Here is a 27,922-nt window from a genome sequence, read left to right on the forward strand (position 1 = left end):
TTTTCTTTTTCTTTGGGTAAAATTATGTGAAACTATTTTATCTGCCTACTTTGTCTGTCACCACCCCCTTAATCCTCTAGAATGTATTGTCAGTATAGAAGCCTGGCACTCATTCAGTATTTAGATTAATTGAAATTAAACAGCTAGAAACTTAGTTCCTTATCCACAGCAGCTACACTCCAGGTATTCCGTGCTCACCTGTGGCTAACGGCTGTCACACTGCACAAGACAATTAAGAGCATTTACAGCATCACAGAAGGGTCTGTTTGCTCAACACAATCACATTGAGAACCTGAACTCCAGGCATCCAGACAGGTGATTTAGATAAGTACAGGATGGCCTCGGTAATAACAAAACATCAAGAGGCATCTTGGGTTGCAGCATGTGAGGGAAAAAATAAAGTGAGGTTCGATTGCATTTAGAATATATATTAGCATAAGCAAACCTGAGCAGGTCCATCACATACCCACAGGCAATACCTTCATGCCACAGACAGAAATAGTAATTGATTAATAATTATTAATTATTATAATAATACTGTGGGAGGGAAATCCACCAAAGTCGGGCTGAACTGCTCAACACAGGAGACCAATGTGTGTGCTAACATGTGCAATGCCAATGTAGCCCCTCATGGGCTGCATTACAGGCTGTCTTATCATATGGAATCTCTCTTCATACAGACAGAATCATTCTTTGTCCTTCTTTTCAAAACTTTTCTTGGGACTTGGGACTGTGAAGGAGAGAATGGAGGTATTTGTTTCTAGCTAGCACACACAGGATGGGACACTTTGAGTCTGCAGTCAGAGAACACAAGCAATAGAATGAGGCGATTAAGCCAGGCCAGCTCCAAAGAAAACTGATTTCATGTCAGCCAACTCACAACTTTTACTCACTTCCTCCTTATCCCGTCCATCCTTAAGGCACTATCTTCAGGGGTTTCTTAGTGTGCGGTAAAAGAAAAGAAAAAAGAACCTCCTCCCAGTAAAAGCAAAAAACAAATCTATATTATTCCTCATTGAATGTAGCTAGGGGAATATTATGCCATCTCTAGAGCATAGTGACACAGAACCAAACTGAGATATAATGTGTGTTATGATAGCCATGATTATTTAATGTAGAAACCCTGGTCTTTGCAAAATACATGGTGTGCGCAGCTTGACCACATCACAATGCAGAATTAATAAAATATAATGAAAGTCACTCTGGTGAGTTAATTCGTCTTCTTTTCTCTGTGTGCATGTATGGATATATTCACATACACACACACAGCACAGCACAAATACATATCGATTTTGGTATGGTTGCTTAAACAAAATCAACAAAATTAATAGATGCTGCACATGTCGGGGTGCTGGGTCATGGAGAGTCTAGGAGAACTTGTAAATCAAGTAATCAAGTAGTTTCTTCCCTCCAGAGGATTGTCTACGAGGGCTGTAGAAACAAGGCAGACATTTCTCACTCTCTTGCAGACACCCCGCAGGCAGCTGCTAAAGGTTGCCTGGTGGGTTACACGGGGAGAGCCGGGCTTTAGGTGTTTCCTGAAATACTTTCTTCCTACTTCGGCCCGTGTGAGGGTGCTTTAGTCACACCCAGTTTGTGTTGCTGCTGTGACAATTAAATGGTGGAGTAAATACTTTACACAGTACAGGTCATTTCACCAGAGATTACAATCTGATTTGTTTGTTTGTTTGTTTGTTTGTTTTTCAAGACAGGGTTTCTCTGTGTTGTTTTGGTGCCTGTCCTGGATCTCGCTCTGTAGACTAGGCTGGCCTCGAACTCACAGAGATCCTCCTGCCTCTGCCTCCCGAGTGCTGGGATTAAAGGCGTGAGCCACCGCCGCCTGGCGTACAATCTGATTCTTGAGAGTCAGATGGGTGTGGGTCTAAATCCTGAATGCACTCCATGCTCAGCTGGGTTGTCTGGAGTTATTTAAACTCTGTTTCTTTGTATGATTTATTTTTAAATATAACAAATGCTCATAACTTGGAGAAACAGCTTGACCTGGAGGGTTAAGCACAGGCCTGCTTATGAAGGACCATGGGAGCCAGCTTGATCTTGATCTTTTAAGGGCAACAAGAAGCTAGTCACTTGTCTTGCAGAGGAGAGGGACGTGGTCCAATATTCTATTCTGAAAGCTATTTGGCCAGAGTATAGCAAGCGGATCAGTGAGGGGCAGAGACCCAGCAGCAAACTTGGCACTGAAAGAAGTGTTTATTGGTCACAGGAATCGGGGAAGCAGGAGAGAACAGGCAGAGAAAGAGATCGCTGGGAACAGAAGAGAAGGAGAATAAAAAGTAAGAGTGATGGCGGCAGCTGGGAGAGGGATATCCGTTTTCTTTGGGGGTGTGGCCGTCAGTAGCTGCCCATGCTCCTGCAGAAGACCACACATCCATGTGCATAAGGGCGGCACTAACTGGACAGCAGGAAAGAAAAGAACAAGAAGCTGGAAAGGGGTGTGCTGGAGGGGGACGTGGGAAGTGGCTATGACCAAGCGACACAGTGTACAGGATACATCGATGCAATTCTCAAAGAGTCAATTTTCTAATATTTTTATAGATAAAGGGCATATTACTTTAAAATTAAAAATAAAAAAGAGGAGAGAGAGAGAGAGAGAGAGAGAGAGAGAGAGAGAGAGAGAGAGAGAGAGAACCGGGCAGTAACATGAAGAAGAAAAGCAGTGAGGCACTCTGAGTCCAGTGGACCGTGGATGTGAAGAAGGTGGTGGTTTCTCCAGCTCTATCATTAGGACCAAAGTTTCACAAATAGAGAATATTGCTAACGACTTACTTACAGGAAGAAAAAAGTAAAGTAAAAACATATACTGTGATATGGTGTTCATCAAAAGGATATGCTTATCAGAAGGAAACAAATGTTTCCCTATGAAAATATTTTTTAAAAAAATTTTAAGATAATCTTTCACTTATGCATAGAAAACCCAAATCTGTAACCTGCTGTAAGTTGTTCGACCTCTTAAGACATTAGACAGGGGGTTAGGGAGGAAGGAGAGTGGGTATGATTAAAACATCTTATCCAGGAGGAAGCTCTCAATGAGTAAATTTTAAAATTAAAATTAAAAAGAACATGAGACAAGATTCCAGGTCAATACCTAAACACTGACGGCCTTTACATTCGGAATAAATATGCTAGCCTATAGCAGTCCTTTTGATAGTTTCTAGACACACTCCAACCTTTGTTCTGGAACAGGAGTGATGCCTTGTTCTTGCATGTGTGTCTTTTTTTAAGCTATCTGCTCACTAGAAACACACATGTGAACACACACACACATACACACACACACACGCACGCACACACACACACACACACACACACACACACACACACACAATGCTGAGAGCCACTGTTCTCAACATCAGCCACTCATCAAAACAACCTAAAGTTCTTCTCAAATTGTCACATCCCGGCCACATTTCAAAGCTATCACACCAAGATGACTATCACCTTAAAGCCTCCTGAATAAACAAGGTCTTTTGGCTGAGAACAAAGAACCAATACCAACCAGTGCAGCAAATTCTCAGGTAACAGTGAAAATCCTGCCCTTCACCAGCACAGTGTGGAACACCTCATCATCAAAACAGATTCTCAGGGGTCAGCACAGAGGACCCCTGATTCATCTCCTCCTGTTACCCCTGCCTTGCAGTGCTTAGGAAATTCTTAGACCCCATAAGAAGGGAGCAAGCATCTCAGAGAATGCCGAAAGAGCTGGGCTGCAGAGTTCAGGACTAGCCTAGTCCCTCCGTGTTCACTATCATTTCAAGTCCTTACTCAGATCTGTGCCCATTACCCAACCACACAGCTCTCTCCGGATACTGCTCATCATTAGGACTGGTAGGACCTGCCAGCGTAGTCAGTCAATGTTGCAATAGCAGTCACAAAGAACTTCTGAACTCTGTAGGCAAGCCAAAGAGACTCTATCACCCCGCATCCAAGAAGATGCCCAATCTCAAATCTTAACAGACTCAGTGGCATCACGAGACATATGAATGACCAAGGCCTCAGAGTTCACTCTCTTCCTGCCTGCTTGTGATCTATTCAAAAGCTCTTGTGTGAATACTCCAACTATGTCTTGACTTCGTCATGGAAGCTGGATGTCTGGATACTGGCTTGTCTAGTTAACTTTTCAATCTACTGGTGATTTCCTATGTAGTCTCCCATGTGTTGGTATACTATTGATATTCTGAAGATGGGTGGAATTCAAACTTTAGTCATTATTCCTCACCTTTTGAAATCTGCTTTATATTACTACCGTTTAGAAGCCAGAAGTCATCCTGGCCTGTGCCAAATGGCTGACCAAGAAGCATACTGACAGACTAATCTAGGATGTGCTATTTTTTTTTCAAGACCATAATCATAAAGCCAAGAAAATAATCCAAACAACTACCTGTGACTTAACAAACTAACCTCCCTGAGATAAATCTTTTCAGCTTTATTGTTAGCCTTAACCTCAGTAAGAGCAGGCCATTCTCCATAAGGCTGACTTCCTTACTGTCTGTAAGGTCAAAGAGTGAGTCAACACAGTAGCTATGGCAGTGTTCTGGAAAGAGAGATGGCCTCAAGAGGAACAGTATTTGGGACTTACCCACAGGCCTCGTCCTTGCAGGATCTGAAAGGACATAGAAAAGAGTCACCGGGGTAAGTATTGGCATTTGTATGGCACACCTAGGTTGTCAAATTTGGAGGCAAAACATACCTGCTTGCAGCTTCCTTTGTATAAGTCAGTTTCTGAAGAAAAGAAAGACGCAATGACTGAGTTAATCACGGTGATTACATGGCGCATAAAACTTACTGACCAGAGAGGTCACCAATGCCCTGACATGGCAAAAGTTAGGCCACTGTTCTCTAAGGACAAGCAAATCATGAAAGCAGATACTAACAATGCCAAGTTTGTTCTGTCACTGCCAGCATCCTAGCATTCTTCATCTGCTTGTATGCCCTGCTCTTCCTGTGCGCTCTCATTTCAAAAACAAACAAAAGAATGTACAGAAGACTAAGGTGAACTCAGAAGGTCTAGTTTCAAGTCCCCATTCCTCCTCCTTAGTTACATTCTCAAACCCCACGTCCTTTCTGGTGCCAGGCATCAGTTTTCTCATCTGTTGAATGGAAAGGAAATTACCTAAATCACTCTGAGATGTCATTAAATAATTTGCTGCTTTTCTGCCTCTGTGGTCCCTCCCTAAATAATCTGTCACCTTCATACCTTCAGTTACCTACCTCAAACCTGGTGAATATTTCTATTAAAAACCCAGACCACCCTCCTTCACTTCATATGAAAATATCCAACAATCCACACTTTTCATGAGCAGTAAAAGCGAACATTTCAAAATTGAATCTACTCTTCTTGCCTTATCTCCAAAGGGCACGGCAGCTTTCCTGCCTGAGTCCCTGATCTTGTTGACTCCCGCTAGGAACCAGGAGGCTTCCAAGCACTATTATCCTATCCTGTTCCCGTCCAATCTGCCAGAGCTTGGTGTGGAATTTTTGTCTAACTATGCAAAGATGTGTTGCATTTGTTTATGCTGCAGAATATTTGTTTAACTATGTAAAGATGTGCTGTATTTGTTTAATTATATGTTGTTGTTATACCTTGCCTGCCTAAGGCACCTAATTGGTCTAATAAAAAATTGAACAGCCAATAACAAGGGAGGAGGTATAGGTGGGACTTTCGAGCAAGGAGAGTAAGTACGAGGAGAAATTTAGGCTAGCGGTCGGGGCGGGGGGGGGGGGGGAGAAAAAGAAATGCCAGGGAGACCCCAGGATCCAGCCTGCCAGACACAGAGGAAGCAGAAAAAGTTTAAGTTAAAAGAGCTAGTGGGACAAGCATAAGATAAGGCTGAGCATTTGTAATTAATAATACGTCTCCATGTCTTTATCTGGGAGCTGCTAGGTGGCCCAAAGAAAATGCCAACTACAAATCCTGTTTCTTATTTTTGTCCATCATGTTCCCTTTCTCTGTCCCATGGTCTGGTCAGGCACCTCAGTGACTTCCTACCTGATCTCTCAGTCAATTAATTCTCTGTAACCCTTCCTATGTGTGTACAACCAGATGACCTTTAAGAATTCAAAACTGGGCCAGGGAGATGGCTCAGCAGGTAAAGGCACTTCTTGCCAAGCCTTATGATAGAGTCCAATCCTGGCAGCCTACATAGTGGAAGGAGAGAACTGACTCCCACAGGTTGTCCTCTGTCCTCCACAAAAGTACCATAGACTCCCTACCCTCTCTCTTGCTCTCACTCTCATGATAGATGATAGATAGATAGATAGATAGATAGATAGATAGATAGATAGATAGATAGATAGATAGATGATAGACAGACAGACAGATAGATAGATAGACTGACAGACAGACAGACAGATAGATAGATTGACAGACAGACAGACATGGATTTTTAATTCCAAGCTTTTAAGCCAGCTCCTTTGTCTTATCCTCTTACAACCCTGAAGTTTCCCGTCACCCACAAAGCCAAATCCAAGCCTCTTAACACTCTCCCCTTCTCCTGTCTGACCTGTCAGTTCTAGCCTATCCCTCTAGTACACTGGCCCAAACCACTCCCTACAAATACAGTTCATATTGTTCCCTGCATCTGCCTTGTCCATCCTCTCCTTCTCCATCAATTCATATTTATCACTTTAGACTCAAGCCAGACAACACATCGCCTGTTCAATATACAACTTGTAAATAATCATTAACGCTTATCCTCTAGACTTTCAAGTTAAAACTAAACTCCCACTTGTAAGGAACACATTTTAATGCAACATCACAAAACTCTGTTATTAAGTTAATCACTCCTTGTGTGTTTTGTTTTTTTTTTGCTTTAATAGCTGATCCAATATTGTGGACACAATTTGAAATACACAATGCTGATAGAAATTTGAATACATGATTCTTTTCTTTGTGGAAATTTTTTTAAAATCAGTAATGACTGGAAAGGCAGCTCCCTAACACAGGAGGAAAACATGCCTTGAGAGTTGTGTTTTGTGTTTGCAGTGCTACTGATCAAATATAGGCCCTTGCACATGCTACCAAGCTCTGTGCTGCTAAGCAATATCCATATCCAAAAATATAAATTGGGGAAAAAAACTGGTTCTGGATTTTAAGATCCATCACAATTTATTTTGTAATAAAGGTAAGCAATTTATTTATTATCTTTATTTTCAAAATGGAGAACACCTTGTAAGGTTGCTGTTTATTAGATATAAAATATGGTAGGCACTGGATGATATAGTATCTATTTTCATATTACTGAAATGGAGCAGTTTAAAATATGACAGAGAAAAGGCTAATACAGTGTCTTGACTTGAACTGTGACACACCATGATAAAGAGATGAGTTCACTTTAGACACATACAAAATCTGTGCATCTTCAAAATGTTTACGACCCTATAAAATGTCTTTGGTCTACCCATGTTTAGTAAACTATTCCTCTACCCAACTTTCTCCCACTTAATGAGATCACTATTGTAGGACCAAATGTTAAAAGAAAATAGCACTATGTCATCTTTACTAGAAGTTTAAAAATAGAAAGAACGTGATAAAACATTTCATTTCTTTTAGATACACTATCTTATTTTATAAGAATCAAATAAAAATAATTCAGTGCCATTCATTTGATAATTACTTTTCAGACCTACTTAAACAAGTAGTTTTAGCTATTCATGCAACAATTATTTTCAGTATGTGATACTTGCAGCCAGTAATTGAACATGATATTCACAAACTTTAGAGACTGCAGAGAGTAGAAAAAAGACACGTGGCTATTACCTTTATACTTTTATTTCAGCAAACATCTATTATGTATTTTCGATACCATGATAGTGAAAAAATAGCAAATATGACTGGCAAGACAGCTCAACAGGTAAAATCACGTGTCACACAAGCCCAATGACCTGATGGCCTTGGAACCTATGATAGCTAAGCCTGGTTGTCAAGTTGGCTACATCTAGAATTAATTAAAACTCAAGCAGCCAGGCAAACCTGTGAGGGATTTTTCTTGATTAGAAAAACTTCAGGTGGGAAGAACCACCCTAACTCAGGACCACACCCTCTGGTGACAGCCCATGTAAAAGGACATGGAAGACGGAAGTGCTTGTTTTTTGCCTGTTTGCCCTCACTCTTGATGGCAACTTAATCCATCCTTCTGCTGAAGCATCCTTTCACTGGTTTTAGAAACTATTTCTTTGGGATTCCAACACAGAGACCAGCTGAGACATCTGGCGTTGTGGACTGAACAACTATGGGATTCCTGGACTTTCTGATGGGAGACAACCATTGTTGGACTAGCCAGACCACAGCCTGTAGGCCACTCCAATAAATCCTCTTTTAAAATATAGATCCATTCTAGCAGTTCTGTTCCCGTAGAGAACCCTGACTAATACAGAACTCATGCTTAAAAAGCCATATACCTTGGGCAGTTGATGGGGCAGTGGGACCAGGACTTATCCCTGGTGCATGAACTGGCTTTTTGGAGCCCATTCCCTATGGAGGGATACCTTGCTCAGCCTTGATGCAGGGGGCAGTGCTTAGTCCTGCCTCCATTTGATCTGCCAGACTTTGTTGACTCCCCATGGGAGGCCTACTGTCTCTGAGGAGTAGATGGGGAGTGGGAGGGGTGGTGTGGGGGCGGGGAGCGGGAAGAAGGGAAGGAGGGAGAACTATGGTTGGTACATAAAATGAAAAAAAATTTAAAATAAAAATAAAAAGCCACATACAGTGGTATGCATCCTTTTTTAACCCCACCGTTCCTAAGGCAGGATGGGAGACAGAAACAGGAGAATCGGCTGGAAGCTCACATAGTTTGTGCAGAAGCAAAAATCAAAAGAGAGACTTTGCCTCAAAAACAAGATGAAAGGAGAAAATTGACTTCCAAAAAGTTGAACTCTGACCTCCATATGTATGCCATGGCACACATGTGCACATGTGTGTGCACGTACATATACACACACAAATCTTGAATTGAAACCACATTTATACTTCACTCAATGTGCTAAATGGACTATAGCCTCTAACTTAATTAGAATGACTAGGATCCAGAACAAATATATAAATGAATCTGGCAATAGTATTTAACTCACACAGAGCCGAATCTTTAGATTTTTGCATGGTATTATTTTGATACATTTACATCTATAAACAAGGTTGAGGCTGTTTCTGGATTAGCAGTGTTCATTATGAAAGGCCTGAGCTAGGGATAGAAGACTAAGTTATACCCTAGAGCAGTTCACTCAGTAACCTTCAATGAAGTCATTTTCTCTTCCTTTAGCCTTTGGCCATGCACAATTATGCCCACAACAATGTAACAATCTCCTTCTCTCAACACTTACCTTCATGATTAAGTTTCTATGTTCCATAGACTGACTAAAACGTGTGCCCATTTCAAATACACTTGTGATTCCATCCTCACATAAGTCCATCCAGTAACGATATTCCTCACGGCCAGGAAGTCGATCCCAAAACGTCCGGAAGCCTTCCCAGATGGCTTCCTGGCACACTGGAAGTAGAGAGAGATGTGTTTAGAAAAAGATAACATGCTCTGTAGTTCTCATGATGATCATGGAACAACTCACTCTCATTCCTCTGAGACACTTAAGGCCATACCATCCTTTCTGGAGGGTCATGAGAATGGTGTTCAGTTAAAAATATCCTGTTCAAACTTTTCAGTTCTGAAAAAAGGACATTGTACTTCTCAACTATTCCTTTATAGGGGGCATTAACTCACCTCTTAATAAATTTGTTCCTTGTTGACTTTTTCTTTAATTCCACGTTTGTATCCCATGAAAATGGAACTTAGATTTAATATATTGTGTTGAATCTGTTTTATTAATAGACACTGTAATTAAGTTTCTGTTGTTGTTGATGATGTTGTTGTTGTTGTTTTACTGAAATCAATACTTCAAAAGACAGTTTCTCAGCTTTTCAAAGGATAATGATGTTTTTGGACACAGCAGTAAAATGACTCTTAATGACTTAATGCTGTACCCATAGATCAGCCCTCATCAGAGGAGCTTCTTCTTGCAAGAGATAATAAAACAGAGACCCACAACTGGTCAACATGCAGAGAATAAGAGACATCACAACACTCAGCCTTATGGGATGTCTATGTCACATTCGTCCCCTCGAGGTGTGCGGATCTATGCAGAAGAGGGGACAGAAAGATTGTGAAAGCCGGAAGAGGCAGATGACTTCAAGGAATCTGTTTTCCAGACACGATGGATGCACATATGACCTCACAGGCTGTAACAATATGCACAAGACTTGCACAAGCACAAGGCAGACAAGCGCCAGCCTAGAGAGGGGAGATCGGAACTAAGTCGAGCTTCTAGCTGCAGGGATATGAGGGAAGTCAGTTTTCTTCAACATCGTGACATCTGCTGTATCAACCACATTCCAGAACAGGCCCCATGGCCAGGAGTAGTGCACTTGAGGGGTTTGGGGTTTGTTTTTTAAGAGAGAGAAAATATGAAATTGGGTAAGTTGGGAGGAGGGAGAGGATCTGGGAGGAGTTGAGGAGGAATAATAGGGTCAAGGTACATTGTATGAAGTTCTCAAAGACTAAATAAAAGTTTCTTTAAAAGAGAGAGAGAGAGAGAGAGAGAGAGAGAGAGAGAGAGAGAGAGAGAGAGAGAGAGAGAGAGAGAGATTTTAAAAGAGCTTGGAGGATTTTTGGGCAAAATGCAGAAATGCAAATGAATGGGATCTACTCTTTCGAAAACTTATCAGACATTTAAAAAGGAGCATTTGGAACTCCTCAAGACTTCTACATTGAGGACACTCTGTAAACCAGGGAGAGAATGTTCACTTTGAGTTGTCACCCTCCAGCAACTACAGCTCATACCTGAAAACAAGAGATAATAGTCATTCATTTATATACAGAAAAAGGAAACCAATCTAGTTCGGGTGCACTCCTTGGCATCTATATAAACAAAGAAAAAATGTATGATTGTGCAAGAACTTGCACAAAACTGTTTGAAATGGCTTTATTTATACTTGCCAAAGCCTGGAGGTAATAAAGATGGCCTTCAATAGATGAATGGAAAATAAACTCTGACAAATCCACACAATGGAATAGTATTCAATTATTATTTAAGAGCTTTCAAAGCATTAAAACTATGCATACTATAAATACAATATGCCAATTTATATGCATATTACCAAATCAACAAAACCAAGCTGTATGTTTCCAATAAAATTCTGGGAAAGACAAAAGTATGAGGATTGTAAAAAGATGAGTGTTTCTCAGAGGTTGGGAAGAAGGGAAATGAATAGGTGGAGTTGTTCTGAATAACACTGTAATAGATGGTAAACATCATCATACATTCACCAAAGCCCAATGAATACACACCGCAGTGAACTCCAATGTAAACTATGAACTCGTTAACAATGCCCCAATGTTGGCATATCAACTGTAGCAAATGTACTGTATTAATATACGATGTTAATGCTAGGAGTTTAAGGAAGTTTGTGCTAACTTTACGGACATCCTGCTCAATTTTTTTCTGATCCTATAACTCCTCTAAAAATAACTTCTACTGATTTTAGAAACATATTTTAAACTATAAAGAAAAGTTACATTCAGGAGGCTGGTGAGACAGCTCAGCTGTTAAGAGCACTGGCTGCTCTTGCAGAAGAAGACTATTCAGTTCCCAGCATGCACATGGTACCCACAGCCACACTTAACTACACTTCCAGGGGATCCAGTGCCTTGTTGTAGAATATGATTTCGAGGTGTTTACTTTTGTTTATGCTCTGGAACACGTTTAATGATGCAAAGATGTGTTTGATTAAATAAAATTCACCTGCGATCAGGAGGCTGCGTCAGCAACTAGCTGACAGGAGGTGAAAGGGAGGAGCCAGGTGGAGAAGGGTTTTTAAGGAGCGGCAAGGAGAAGCACGAGGGCTTTTTGGAGGACATGAGCAAGGAGCGGAGGTGAGCTCCCTGCTAGTCAGCCTCTCTGAAGAGCAGAGTTCCACCTTTAAAAACAAGCAAAAGAGAAAAGAAAAACAACAACAACAGTGCCTTTTTCTGGTCTCTAAGTGCACTAGATACCCGTTGTCTATGTGTATACAGGCAAAAAAAAAAAAAAAACACTCATACATATATAAACATTTTCTAAAAAGATTACTTGCTGCTCTTAGAGGCCCTGAGTTCAACTCCCAGCACCCATATCTGGCAGCTCACAACTGCCTGGAACTCTAGCTCTGGGATCAAACACCCTCTTCTGGCCACTGCATGCACCCACACACATGACATACATACATACACACACACACAATTTTTTTAATGATATGATATTTGTAAAACTTTGCTGTGTGAAAATAAAAACTAATTAAATGTGCCAGCCAACCATTCCGAAGCATCAAATCTGAAGGGGGCCATTAATATACTTGTTGCTTTTGCATCACTGTGAGCACTGTACCCTTCAGAGAGGAAAAATTGACATTGGGGCAATACTCAAGTTTCAGTACCTCATGGGTGGAGGGATGGTGGTATGAACATATACATCACCACAGAAAGCATTATGCTCAATGCCTATGCAGCTTTATTCAACATAACTTAAAAATTGAAACAATCCAAGTACTCACTGATGTAAAACGAAGGGGGGAAATGGCCATACAGTTAAGTCAAAAGGAAATTTATTCTCTTAATATTTCGTGCCTCAGAATCTATTGAAATGCAATACCCAGAGTTTTGTGCCTAGCATCAGAAACCATAGAACTATTCAAATTCACTCTCCAATTCAAAGGGTCCAAGGTCACTTTAAAGACAACTATTGACAGTCTCTGGGAATGGTCCTGGGGCCACACAACGAATAAAGACACATTTGCTCAAGAAAATCCAACAAGAGTTGATAAGGAAACTGAGTCAGCTGCTGTGGACAACAAGAAAAGGACAGACAGGCATCTAAACAGGAAAGAAGTGAAACTTCTTTCCCTCATCTGCAGCTAAGAGCTGTGTACAGGAAGTCCTAAGGAAGCCACTTTAAGATGATCCGAACTAATCAGTAATTACAACTAGGTTTCAGAATACAAGGTACATATACAAAAATCAGTTATATGTCTGTCTATGTACTGAACATAGAGTAATTAAAATTATACATAAAACAACTCCATTCACAAAAAAAAGCATTACTGAAAGCAAAATACATAGGAATAAATCTAACAAAAGAAAGACACTAGCTTGGTCTCTGTGACTGTCATAAACACCATGGCCAAAAGCAATATGGGGAGGAAAGGGTTTAACGTCCCCTATCACAGCTCCTCACTGAGGGAAGTCAGGGCAGGAACCTACCCAGGAGCAGAGCCAGGAACTATGAAAGAATGATGCTTCTGGCCTTGTTTGCTTCCATGATATACTCCGTTTGTTTTCTTAAACAACCCGGGACCACCTGGATCCTCCCACGTGGATCATTACTCAAGAAAATGCCCCACATACTTGCCTACAGGCTAATCGGATGGAGGCAATTTTTCAACTGAGATTCCTTCTTCCCAGGTGACTCTAGTTTGTGTAAAGCTGATAAAAATTAACTAGCACAAGAGGTATAAAAATTATATTTGAAAACCAAAACAAAATAATTGAATGAGAAATTTTTAAATGAAATAGCAAAAACTTCCCATTCATGGATTAGAATACTTACACCATTAAGACAATAATGTCTCCAAACCTACTACACATTTAATATAATCCTATCAGAATAACAGTTAACGTCTTTGTATATATTAACAAGCTGATTGTAAAATTCATTTTTACTATGAGGAACTCAGGATTGCCAAAACAATGTATACAAGAAAAAAATCTGTAGGACTCATACTTCCTGGTTTCATGTGAAAATTTTCTCGTTATGTGAGTTTATCTCATAAAATATGTACAAGATCTAGACATTAAACAAAATATCAGCAATACACTCCTCCCATTCAATCAGCAATCCTTTTGCTTTCTTAGGATCTTCAGAGACCCTACAAGTCTCAGTGTTTATTAAGACCCTTAAGAGATACTATTCTTACTAATATCACTCCCATTCCAATGGTAACAAAACAGAAGTTCACTGTGCTTAATGACCCATGACAGTAATCCCAGTACCTGGAACACAAATTATAGAGAGTTACCTGCCTCTGCCTCCTAACTGCTGGGATTAGAGACAGTACTACTTTGCCCAGCTGAGTTATTTGATTTCTTGTTTGAAGTTTTGAGTTTTTATATATTTTAGATCTTAATCATGTTAGATATGTAACTAGCAAAGATTGTCTTCCTTCTGTAGATTCTTTACTTGAATAAAAATTACCTTGGAATTCTGCAGTATCTTATTCTCCGCCCCTTGTCAGTTGTGGGTCTCTGGGTAATCAACTACTGCAAATAGAAGCTTGTCGGATGAGGGTTGAGAGATGGTATCTATTAGTATCAGGGTAGGTCATTAGGAGTTGGTTTATCACTGTGCCCATTGAGTAGCATAATAGTTGAAGATTCTCCCTGGGAGCCTATGATGTGTCTGGCCATAGGTTCTTGGCCTTATAATGGTGCCAGGTATGGGTTTCATCTTGTGGAGTGGGATTTAAAGTCCATTAGAAAGTGGTTGATTGCTTCCATGATGTTCAGGCCACTGTTGCACCAGTGGACATGTCATTACAGGCCAGTCATGATTGTAGCTTGCAGGGTTTACAGGTAGATCAGATTTATCACAACCCTCCAGTGACCACTGCCAAGGATTGCAATAGAATTCAGGATTCAGCAGAACCAGGGGACTCCAGGTTATGCTGCACACGAGTGCCTTCACTAGCATTCTGTGCAGCTTTTATTCCAGATAACTCCAAGTTCAAAGCAAGAATAGAGAAACAGTGAACAACACACAGACTAGTTCTCCTCACTATCACCAGATGTGCTCAGATACAGGTCTCATGGCTGAGTAGGGGCTGTTTGCCTGAGGCCCTTGAGCATGCTAAACTGCTGAGGAGCAGGGACATTTTGCCTGTGGCATTCCTTGGGCAGGCAGAGGCATTCCTCCAAGGGGAGTAAACAAAGTTCTAAGGGAACAGAGTTCACACAGCAGGGTAGTGTGGGAAAGTCTGTCATATGGTGGCTACTAAGATTGATGGTTCCTTGTTTCTTCTGATAGTGTGCGTAGCACCGTCCAGCACTATGAAAGCTGGCCAGGAAGGGATGAAGCTTCTAGGTCAGTACTAGCTTGATTTTGCCATGTTCTGTGACTCAGTCATGGGTGTCTTCATAATTGGTGTTACCATCAAGTTCTGGAGGGTAACCAAGGGCAGCGGCAATGCCCGCAATGATGGCTTAGCCTAAGTGGACCATCATGGAAGGGGTAGAGAGCCAGAGGTGGTAAAATGACTTACAAGGAGACATTATCTTGTAGGCAGAGCAGGGAAGCTGCCCATAGGGACTCACAGTGGTTATGGCAGCTTGCATGAAAGCTGTGCTGACCCAAACCAGATCAAAGCTCAGCATGGATGTCTGTGCACCTCGTGTGTGCCTAGTGCCCAGAGAGACCAGAAGAGGGCACCAGATCTCCTGGGAATAGAGTTACAGTTGGTTGTGAGACACCATGTTGTAGTACTGGAAATCAAAATCTAGTCCTTTGGCTGGGGAGTGGTGGTGCACACCTTTAATCCCAGCATTCAGGAGGCAGAGGTAGGGGGATCTTTGTGAGTTCGAGGCCAGCCTGGTCTACAGTCTACAGAGTGAGATCCAGGAAAGGCACCAAAGCTACACAGAGAAACCCTGTCTCGGAAAAAAAAAAAAAAAAAAATCTGGTCCTTTGAAAGAGCAGTCTGTATTCTTAAACACTGGGCCATATCCCCAACCCTTCTTCAGTTTTCAAAAGCATATGAGGTAAAGTATTATTTTCTACCATGATCATAATAACAAACATTTTATTGGCTGTGTCAATCATTTATTTTTCTGACATCCCTGTTCATTCTAATTTTTAATTTTTTTTTTTTTTTTTGGTTTTTCAAGACAGGATTTCTCAGTGTAGTTTTGGTGCCTGTCCTGGATCTCACTCTGTAGACCAGTCTGGCCTTGAACCCACAGAGATTCACCTGGTTCTGCCTCCAGAGTGCTGGGACTAAAGGCGTGTGCCACCACCGCTTGGCCTATTTCTTTTATTTTTTGAGAGTGCAATATAATTACATCACTTCCTCATTCTTTCAAGTTCATGGCCTTTTTTTTTCATTAATTGTTGTTATACACAGACAGACAGACAGATATGTGTATTGTATATTCCTAAATACATAAAGTACAATTGTTTAGTATGTATAATGTTACTTGTATGTATATTTTCAGGGTTCCTTTTCAATAATCTGACTCATAACACCTGCATTTTTGAATTAATTATTTGAAGGATGCTTTATTTTTCCTTTTGTTGGCTTCTTTTTTGAGCAGTGTCTATTGACTTTATAAAAATAAGAGCAAAACAATCATGAAATAGAAACAGATTCCTTAACAGTTGGCCCTTTCTCTTTACTGTGGAATGGACGGCCAATACAATTGGATATTCTGATCCATTTAAAGCTAAAATCCAGGCAAGGTAAATCATCTTGAAACATCACCTATTGAGAACTGCTGGCAAACAGCAGGTGATAACTAGTGTTCAAAAGGTCAACCTATCAGAACCAAGGGTTCTAGTGGAGGAAACCATTAATTACACAGGCGTTTTGGAATTACTGCCTTTTGAATGAATTGGCTGTTTCTTGTTGTAAACTTCTTATGCGATTACACTTTGATATCTCCCCATTACCATGCATCTTCATGTAATATGTGTATGTAATCTCATGATTACATCTCTATCTTATGGGCACATATATCTGTATATGATCAGGAAGATGACTTTTCATTTAGCTTTATAATTTTGATATACAGAAAATATACTAGGATATGCTTCATAGCCAGATCCATTGTCCCATGAGACTGTAGACACTTAAAGTCTGCTTTGTTCCTTCTGCTCAGACTAACACAGAAAATAATAATCTCTCCTCAGTCTAAGACAAACTGCACACATTAAGCTCATTTTTACCTCAGAGCAAGTTCAAACTAGACTGAAGGCCTTTGTAAATAGATCATAAGTTTAAAACTTTACAGTCATGCACAAGGTCAGAGTCGCAGGTGTCTCACCAAGGTTACTAACACACAACACCCCCTAAGGAAAGTCTGCCAATTCTTTGCTTGCCAAGTCTGCTGATAAAAAGCTGTCTCAGAGTTTGTCACACTGGGCACTGCACCCCCTTCCCTCTGGTCCTGAGACCTTGAACCTTGTGTTACCATGGTAATGGCTCTGCTCCTTATCGTCTATTCTAGGAATGTGCTAGGACCTTGAGGGTTTTGAGACTTTCCTCAGGATTGCAAGGAGTCTCCCATTAGAAATGCATGGATAGTCAGGCAAGAGAGGAGCTAAAGAGGAGAGCTGAGAAGAAGCTGTAGATTTAGAGAAGCAGGAGAAAAAGAGAGAACAGCAAAGAGAGATCAGAGGCAGAGTTGAAGCTTCTTTGGAACAATAAAGTGATGGACTGAAAGAGCACAGTGTGCGTTGATTTACTGATATACCCTCAGATAAGTAGATTCATTTGATATTCCTAAGATTAGAATTCCCACTACTTATAAGTGCCTTCCCCGGACTCTGGGAGAAAGTTTTTCAGTCACCCGGAAAGCTCTCAATAATTACCCACTGTCATTCTCCGGTCCTTCATGTCCTCAGTCACTTTGCAATTTCACCTAGGGTCCTACTTCTAGGTCTAGGACCCCCTTTTAAAAAATAAAAGAAGAGCCAGATCAGGGATGGTGGCACATACCCTTATTCTCAGCACTTGAGAGGCAGAGGCAGGTGGATCTCTAAGTTCAAGGCCAGCCTGGTCTACAAAGTGAGTTCCAGGACAGCCAGAGCTACATAGAGAAACTCTGTCTTGAGAAAAAAAAAAAAGTGAAAGAAAAGCCTATTCCTGAGTAACATTTGATAGCCCTCAAATACAATCAAGACTAATATATTCATAAAGGAACTGCTAATACACTGTACCATGTTATATTAACATAAAATATTACATAAATGAAATGTTTTACCTGATATTAAATTTTTGTTTTTAAAAACTTTAGTGTAGAAGAGAATGGCAAGGAACAGAAAATCAAGATAATGAAGTAGCAGCTGAGAAAGACAATCACACAACCTAGTGACAGGGAAAATGGTCAGTGCTCAATAAACATGTGTTGAACAAATGAATGAATGTTTAATAGGACAGTCCTGATTTTGCGATCATTTCACCATCAAGATCTACATTTAGCTTGCTAACATTGCATTCATTAAATGGCACTTTTTATTGGCTGTTGAACACATAAAAAGCAAACTTTGAAAATCCTTCCGATGTCTAAGGTATACGGACAATGTTCAATTAAGCAATGTTAGTAAAGGTAAGAAACATAGTGTGAATTCACACAGCAGAAGATATGAATCCAAGAATCGTATTGCCTAATCAAAAATATGATAAAAGGTGAGACCACTGAGAGAGGGGATCATCATTTTTAAACATAAAAATTTTTGTGTCCTAATCAAACAATCTGCATGAATCTATGGCATGTCCAAAGTACACAATCAAGAAACCCTTTTATATTTTCACCTATAAAATAAGTAGGAAAGCATGGGAGTCTTTCTTTCTAAATGTGTTATGGGTATAGAAGGTAAATTACCATAATGAAAAATTAATAAATTATATTTAATATATCCTGTAACACAGTAGAGCTTTTAAATACTCCAAAAAATTCTATTTTCTCTTACAATAATGTACACTTTTCTCTCAATTTATATTAATATGATTAAGTCCTTTTCTCACTAATATTCGGTTCATTTCTATCTAAATGATCTCATTTTTACTATAGAAGTTCACAATAAATGTGATGGTTTGAGTCTCATAAAGGAGGCCAAGGATTTGGATGACCACTTACCTCGGGCTTTATAATACTTCACGTGGTTCGCCACCGCCTCTGTAACGCTTTCATTGGGGCAAACTTTGACTCCATTTGGGAACAGAATAGATCTCCGCCTTCTAAGCAACCACCTCCTCTCAGCCTCTGCGGGGTGCAAAAGCTGTCTCTTTCTGGTAGGCAGGGAAGGGTCCGTGGACTTCCCATGCAGGACAGAGACTGCATGCATGGGTTCCTGTGTCTCTTCTGCAGAAAAGATAGTCTGTTACTGCAGAGAACAGACTGGACGCATAACCCGGGCTTCCAGGGAAGGAGGCGCAGTACAAAAGGCAGCAAACAGAGACAAGCTGATGTTTGTGCCATACTTAAAACTTTAAGACAATGCTCAAAACACATGTATGCATATCAAAGGAAAGTAGTCAAGCTTTTTCCCACTTTGTTAGTAATTCTTTAATTCAAGATTGTAAAAAAAAAAAAAAAAAAAGTTAAATAGACACCAAATTTCAATACAAGAGTGTAAGGTTTGACCCAGGAATTATTAATGAGGAAGGGAGATATTCTAAAGCAAGCTCAATAAAGCAATAGCAAAGGTTAATAGTCCTATTATCTAACAGCAACCACATCAAATATTACTGTTTTAAGACTATATTAAAGGCCTCCAGAAATCTGAAAACAAGTATCAGTTTTTTAATTACCTGAGAATGATACAAGGTTTCCTCCCGTCAGGAAAAATAGCAAAATACCCAGAGAAATCTTCCCTAAAAGAAGAAACATAATCATTTGGGCCAAAACCAAAGAAATGAGATGACAAAATCTTTAAGTGAGCATCCGGAGTTTTGAAATTTCCATTAACAAACTTTTACAAAAAAAGGCCTTGTAGTTAAAAGTTTATGTCTGGGAGTGCACAACCACTCCAAAACCATTGTCATTTGGTGTAAATTTTAAAAAAAGAAAAAGAAAAAGAAAGAAGTTGTCCTTTCAGAGTAGCTCTGGCTTCTTTTCTGACTTAACAGGGACACTATGGAAGCAGAGAGGTAAGCTAATTAGGACAGATGGGCAGAGGGAATTCTAATCTAGCTACCTAAGCGCCTTACTAAGCCCCGCCTCCCTTAGCAAGCTGTGCACTTACAAACAGGGTGCTTCACAGGTGTCTTTCCTCCGAATGCTCTGACTCCGTCAGTCAAATGTGGTAGATTTACAGTTCTCTGTGTTTTCCCGGGACTCAGATCTCTAAGCCTGGAGTGCTCGTTTCCCTGTGGAGAAGAAAATCCTTGTTAACCACTTATTTTATCTTCTCCCTTGTGCACAGTGAAGGAATAATAAAGGAGCCCACGGTGGAGCTGTCAAGAGAATTAAATTAACAAATCAACTCATTTCACCCACACAACGTGGCTGAAGATACTGCCTGACAAATATTGAGCACACAATATAAATGCTGTCAAGAGTAACTGTTGCCACGTTTTCTATCACATGTGAAGTTCATGCCATCTGAGATGGTAGTGACGTTCCAGTGAAAGAGTTCACCATGACAGAAAAAGGCAGAAATATATATATATTTTTAGAAGCAGTATGGAAAAGCCACAATGAACAAAAGAGTAGGGAGAAATTATCTACCAAGAATTCTAAGGGGCTGTTTTGATGGGGTTCTGTGGACAGTCAGGGGTTTCAATGTCCTAGTGCCCTAGACTACAATTGTAGTCAAGTTTGTTACAGCTGACTCCTTCTGATGGAACAGTTTTTCTTAGTGACTTCCCATCCTGCCCTGAGGTAATAACAGCATGTTCTTGCAATAAAATAGTTCAGCATAGCCTGAAATGGCATTCCCAGGGCAAACAACTATATCAAGCACTTTTAGTCTACAAATGGTGTCCGACACCAAATAGAATCAGAAAAAATCTATACTAGTAAGTTTTTTAGCTACCTAAGCAAGTAGAAAGCAACAAAGCCAACCAAACATCCCTGTGGGAACTTGGAATTACTGCTTTAAAAAACTGTAATTTTGTTTTACGTACTCTGGTGAAATTTTTGAAAAAAAAAATTACTTAAGGTCTAAAGCACATGTCCCTGAGAATCCTTAACTAACTGTGTCATTGTCCATGTTTTCATGGCATGGGAAGAGCTTAGCAACTATCTGACAGCCTCAAATAAACATTTCCAGCCCTTCCAAAAAGCTGTGTGTGCATAGTAATACCTGTAAAATACTAGCAATGTTGCAAGAAACTTGAAACCTTGAGTCAGAGGGGGAAAGGATGAAAAAATTTCTAAGTCCGAAATATTTGTTCACAATTGCAAACACAGGAAAATTCTTAATTAACAAATACTGGTGGAAATTATTGTTTTTTGTTGGCCTACTCCAAAGAATGAAAAGCTCCTGAGAACCAAGGCGGCCTGGAAACACTGCTGTACTTGGACTGAGAAAACCTTTTCAAATGCAAGACGTTTCCAGTATCTGATGCCCTGTAGCCCACAGATAAAAGCGTACGTATGTGGAATAAAAATGATCAAACTTTTATACAAATTTCTATGAAGGAACAGAAGGATGAATTATTCTGTATGATTATTCTTTGAGCACAAGTGTTACAAAGGGGCGTTTTAGAAAGAGGAGTAGCAATGTGCAGTGTTACTTGGAAATAAATATTCACGAAAATCCTAGCATGCATGGGGAGGACCCCTGAGATCCCACCCTTAGTGAAAGAGCTACTAGCAGTTAGTGGCTGGGTGCTGTGGGAGAGTCACTCTCCTTTGGGGATATAACTACTAGTAGATTGTCAATGCCCCAGTGGATGGCCCCCATATCCATGCTGACATGGGAAGCACTAATTAGACCAGAGAGCTGTCAATAAACAACATAAAAAGAGGTCATGAAGTCGAGTGAGATGGTAGGGGGTACTGGGAGTGTTAGAGGGAGATAATGGTGTATAGATCTGATTAAAAGAATAAATTAAAAGTATTATTTTAAAAAGTATTTGTGCCGGGCGGTGGTGGCGCACGCCTTTAATCCCAGCACTTGGGAGGCAGAGCCAGGCGGATCTCTGTGAGTTCGAGGCCAGCCTGGGCTACCAAGTGAGTTCCAGGAAAAGGCGCAAAGCTACACAAAGAAACCCTGTCTCGAAAAAACAAAACAAAACAAAAAAAAAAGTATTTGCTTTCAAAAGAGGAAAGTTCAGTGTGCGTGTGTGTGTGTGTGTGTGTGTGTGTGTGTGTGTGTGTGTAGCAAACACTGGATAACAGACTTAGGTATCACTTGTCCTAAAGTGCTTGGGATTTGAAGTGCTGCAGTTACAAATTACATCAAACACTGAGTTAAAATGAACATATTAGAATAATTATTAACCTACTTAGAAACAAAACCAACTCCAGGCATTCACACTCACAAAACAATAGTCCATTACCTGCTTCCACATATACCTTGTTGAAAAATACCTCACACTGTTGTTACCACGGTAAATTTTAAGTAGGGTACACCTTCATCTGAGGTCTTCTTGAGGCTTTGATTTCTTCACTCCCCGCAAAAGAATGCAGAGTTACAGATGAGATCATTTGAGTAAATGTAGGCCCCAATGGCAGGAGGCCTCATCTACAAAGAACCCTGTCTTCTGACATGTGACGGGCAAAGTTTACACGATCCACAGAAACAGGCCCAGTTAAAAGAGCAGAAGTACAGCATGAGAGTGATTCTGTACCGCGAGGGAGAGAGGATGGAAGGATGAACAGGCTGGACCGGGATGAAGGCAGCTCTAAGACAAGGTGAGACATTTCACTTCCTGATCCCTCCCAAAAAATAATAGAAGGTGATTTTTAAGAAGTTTAAAACAGCCGGGCAGTGGTGGCGCATGCCTTTAATCCCAGCACTCGGGAGGCAGAGTCAGGAAGATCTCTGTGAGTTCAAGGCCAGCCTGGTCTACAGAGGGAGATCCAGGACAGGCACCAAAACTACACTGAGAAACCCTGTCTCAAAAAACCAAAAGAAAAAAAAAAAGACGTTTAAAACGTTCTCAATCACTACCCTATTGAATAGGACTTACAAAACAAATAAAACTGCTTCCCCCCGCCCCCAGTCTCAAGAGTTTTAAGTTAAAATTTGTATCTTCTCTACAAATAAGCTCTGGCCATTAGCAGGCTTTTCACTGTCTATTGCCTTCCATTAATATCCTGTGCTAAGAACATTATACCCTTTAGGCTGAGCTTCACCACACTCTCAAACTCTGTTCTTACCAAATTACTAGACTTGCTCATCTGTCCAGAAACGAGTATTTGCTTTCAAAAATGGAAGAGCTCATTTCTTAATTTATGATTAGTATGTGTGTGTGTTATGTGTGCACATGTACATAATGTATATGTGAATGTGCAGGGCACAGCTCATCTGCGGAGGTTGGAGAACAACTTACAAAGTCAGTTATCTCTTTCTACTTTCACACGGGTTCCAGGAACCCAACTCAGGTCACTATGTGTCCTGGTTAGTTTTTATTCTCAAGTTCATATAATCGAGTCATCTGGAGAGAGGCGGTCTCATTGGAGGAACTGCCCAGATCAGATTGACCTGAGCCCATGACTGTGGGAACTGTCTAGATTGCTGATTGGTTGGGGAGGGCTTGGCCCACTGTCGTATGCAGTACTGCCCCCGGGGAGGTGGGCCTAGGCAGTAATAGGAAGCTAGATGAAAAGGAGGTCCATGCCTCAGTGGGTGGAACCCACACTCATGCTCATACGCAAGCACGAATTAGACCAGAGAAGCATTAATAAACAACAAAAAGGGCATGAAGTTGGGTAACAAAGTAGAAGGTATCTTGGGCATTTGTTGTGGAATATTATTTTAACTATGTGAAGATAATCACATTTGTTTATGCTGAGGAATATTACTTTAATTATGTAAAGGTGTGTTACATGTTTATGCTGCATTTGTTTAATTATGAAGAGATGTGTTGCATTTGTTTCAGCTTGCCTGCCTAAGGCACCTGATTGGTTTAATAAAAAAGCTGAACAGCCAATAGCTAGGCAGGAGAAGAATGGGCAGGGCTGGTGGGCAGAGAATAAGTAGGAAGAGAAATCTAGGTTGCAGAGATAAGGAAGAAAGAGGGGGATAGACCTGGGGCCAGAATCCAGGCAGCTGCCAGCCAGCCATGGGGCTAGCAGGAAAGTAAGATATACAGAAGAAAAGGAAGGTTAAAAAGCCCCACAGCAAAATGTAAATGAAAAGAAACAAGATAATTTAAATTACAATATCTAATGAAACAAGCATAAGGTAAGGCCAAGCATTCATAACTAATATTAAGTCTTTGTGGCATGATTTGGGAGTTGGTTAGTGGCCTAAAAGAAAGCCTGCTACAGGCATTAGAAGGGGATAATAATGACCAGATATAAAATCAAAATGTATAACTTTTAATTAATAAATGAAGTATTATAAAAAGTATTTGCAGCTGGGTGGTGGTGGCGTACACCTTTAATCCCAGCACTCAGGAAGCAGAGCCAGGCGGATCTCTGTGAGTTCGAGGGCCAGCCTGGGCTACAGAGTGAGTTCCAGGAAAGGCGCCAAAGCTACACAGAGAAACCCTGTCTTGTAAAACCAAAAAAAAAAAAAATTTGCTTTCAAAAAGGAAAGAGTTTGTGTTTTGTGTGTGTGTCTAGCAAAATGCTGGCAGAGGGATTGACCCAGCAGACAGCATTCTTCCACGGTTTCTGCTTCAAGTCCCTGCCCTGGTTTCTTGCCCTCAAGGACTATGATCTGGAAGTATACGATGAAATAAACTCCTTCCTCCCCAAGTTGCTTTGGTCATAGTGTTTACCACAGCAACAGAAAGCAAACTAGAACACTAGACTTACACAGCCAATGCCTTTTCCCACTGAGCCCAATAACCCTGACGTTCATTTTTTGTGTGTACTACTGGGTAGTAGACAATGGGAGCTGCATATCACAGGAAATACCTGAGAGCAGAAGAGTTGTATGTTTTGAATCTTAGAATATTTGCAAATGCATGACTTGAGGGAAGGGACGAAGTCTATGTGTGATATTCATTTATGTTTCATATACACTCATTATACATATCCTGAGGTAATTGTACACAATATTTTTAGTGTTTTGACTGTCACCCATCACAGGTCAAGTATGGAATTTTCTACTTGTCATATTATGCTCCTGCTCAGAACATTTCAGATTTAGGAGCATTTTGGATTATGGATTTGGGGAACACTTATTTAATTAAGTTGCTCAACTTGAAGTAAAAATATTTTCCTTTAAACAAAAAGACAATCAAATTCACTGTATATCTGCTAAAATATGAAGAAAGATTAAACATCCAATTACATGGTATATGCAGGACACAGTACAGTTAAAAATACAATTCTAGTATAATAAACATGAATATTTATGTTTCATATATACTCCCCATACATATCCTGAGGTCATTTTATATAATACTGTTAGAGTTTTCACTGTCACCCATCATCACAGGGGGTGATTTCACTGTCACCCATCATCACAGGAGGTGATTTCACTGTCACCCATCACAGGGGGTGATTTCACTGTCACCCATCATCACAGGGGGTGATTTCACTGTCACCCATCATCACAGGGGGTGATTTCACTGTCACCCATCACAGGGGGTGATTTCACTGTCACCCATCATCACAGGGGGTGATTTCACTGTCACCCATCATCACAGGGGGTGATTTCACTGTCACCCATCACAGCGGGTGATTTCACTGTCACCCATCACAGCAGGTGATTTCACTGTCACCCATCACAGGGGGTGATTTCACTGTCACCCATCACAGGAGGTGATTTCACTGTCACCCATCACAGGGGGTGATTTCACTGTCACCCATCACAGGGGGTGATTTCACTGTCACCCATCATCACAGGGGGTGATTTCACTGTCACCCATCATCACAGGGGGTGATTTCACTGTCACCCATCACAGGGGGTGATTTCACTGTCACCCATCATCACAGGGGGTGATTTCACTGTCACCCATCATCACAGGGGGTGATTTCACTGTCACCCATCACAGGAGGTAATTTCACTGTCACCCATCATCACAGCAGGTGATTTCACTGTCACCCATCATCACAGGGGGTGATTTCACTGTCACCCATCATCACAGGGGGTGATTTCACTGTCACCCATCACAGCAGGTGATTTCACTGTCACCCATCATCACAGGAGGTGATTTCACTGTCACCCATCATCACAGGGGGTGATTTCACTGTCACCCATCACAGGGGGTGATTTCACTGTCACCCATCACAGGAGGTGATTTCACTGTCACCCATCACAGGGGGTGATTTCACTGTCACCCATCACAGGGGGTGATTTCACTGTCACCCATCACAGGGGGTGATTTCACTGTCACCCATCACAGGGGGTGATTTCACTGTCACCCATCATCACAGGGGGTGATTTCACTGTCACCCATCATCACAGGGGGTGATTTCACTGTCACCCATCACAGCGGGTGATTTCACTGTCACCCATCACAGCGGGTGATTTCACTGTCACCCATCACAGGGGGTGATTTCACTGTCACCCATCACAGGGGGTGATTTCACTGTCACCCATCACAGGGGGTGATTTCACTGTCACCCATCACAGGGGGTGATTTCACTGTCACCCATCATCACAGGGGGTGATTTCACTGTCACCCATCATCACAGGGGGTGATTTCACTGTCACCCATCACAGGGGGTGATTTCACTGTCACCCATCACAGGGGGTGATTTCACTGTCACCCATCATCACAGGAGGTGATTTCACTGTCACCCATCATCACAGGGGGTGATTTCACTGTCACCCATCATCACAGGGGGTGATTTCACTGTCACCCATCATCACAGGGGGTGATTTCACTGTCACCCATCACAGGGGGTGATTTCACTGTCACCCATCACAGGGGGTGATTTCACTGTCACCCATCATCACAGGAGGTGATTTCACTGTCACCCATCACAGGGGGTGATTTCACTGTCACCCATCACAGGGGGTGATTTCACTGTCACCCATCACAGGAGGTGATTTCACTGTCACCCATCATCACAGGGGGTGATTTCACTGTCACCCATCATCACAGGGGGTGATTTCACTGTCACCCATCATCACAGCGGGTGATTTCACTGTCACCCATCACAGGGGGTGATTTCACTGTCACCCATCATCACAGGGGGTGATTTCACTGTCACCCATCATCACAGGGGGTGATTTCACTGTCACCCATCATCACAGCAGGTGATTTCACTGTCACCCATCATCACAGCAGGTGATTTCACTGTCACCCATCACAGGGGGTGATTTCACTGTCACCCATCACAGGGGGTGATTTCACTGTCACCCATCACAGGGGGTGATTTCACTGTCACCCATCACAGGAGGTGATTTCACTGTCACCCATCATCACAGGGGGTGATTTCACTGTCACCCATCATCACAGGGGGTGATTTCACTGTCACCCATCATCACAGCGGGTGATTTCACTGTCACCCATCACAGGGGGTGATTTCACTGTCACCCATCATCACAGGGGGTGATTTCACTGTCACCCATCATCACAGGGGGTGATTTCACTGTCACCCATCATCACAGCAGGTGATTTCACTGTCACCCATCATCACAGCAGGTGATTTCACTGTCACCCATCACAGGGGGTGATTTCACTGTCACCCATCACAGGGGGTGATTTCACTGTCACCCATCACAGGAGGTGATTTCACTGTCACCCATCACAGGAGGTGATTTCACTGTCACCCATCACAGGAGGTGATTTCACTGTCACCCATCACAGGGGGTGATTTCACTGTCACCCATCACAGGGGGTGATTTCACTGTCACCCATCACAGGGGGTGATTTCACTGTCACCCATCACAGCGGGTGATTTCACTGTCACCCATCACAGCAGGTGATTTCACTGTCACCCATCACAGCGGGTGATTTCACTGTCACCCATCAAACGGGTAACGTCACACATTTCTAGCAGTGCTTCATATTTAAGAAAAAATTACACCTCAA

At 41.4% G+C, this 27,922-nt stretch overlaps 1 protein-coding gene across 1 annotated transcript in view; it reads right to left on the bottom strand.

Moving 5' to 3' along the window:
* The window catches only part of Impg2 (interphotoreceptor matrix proteoglycan 2), a 78,894-nt gene extending 59,029 nt beyond the window's left edge, over positions 1-19,865 (bottom strand). The window contains exons 1-5 of the mRNA XM_059277155.1: positions 19,622-19,865; positions 18,948-19,172; positions 9,337-9,503; positions 4,709-4,740; positions 4,598-4,621 (exon numbers count right to left, since the gene is read on the bottom strand). Coding sequence (XP_059133138.1) covers positions 4,598-4,621; positions 4,709-4,740; positions 9,337-9,503; positions 18,948-19,172; positions 19,622-19,706 — 533 coding nt within the window. The 5' untranslated portion in view covers positions 19,707-19,865. The remainder of the gene's footprint in view (positions 1-4,597; positions 4,622-4,708; positions 4,741-9,336; positions 9,504-18,947; positions 19,173-19,621) is intronic.
* Between the last annotated feature and the right edge of the window lie 8,057 nt (positions 19,866-27,922).

The sequence above is a fragment of the Peromyscus eremicus genome, chromosome 12, assembly GCF_949786415.1.
Source record: "Peromyscus eremicus chromosome 12, PerEre_H2_v1, whole genome shotgun sequence".
NCBI classification, from domain to species: domain Eukaryota; kingdom Metazoa; phylum Chordata; class Mammalia; order Rodentia; family Cricetidae; genus Peromyscus; species Peromyscus eremicus.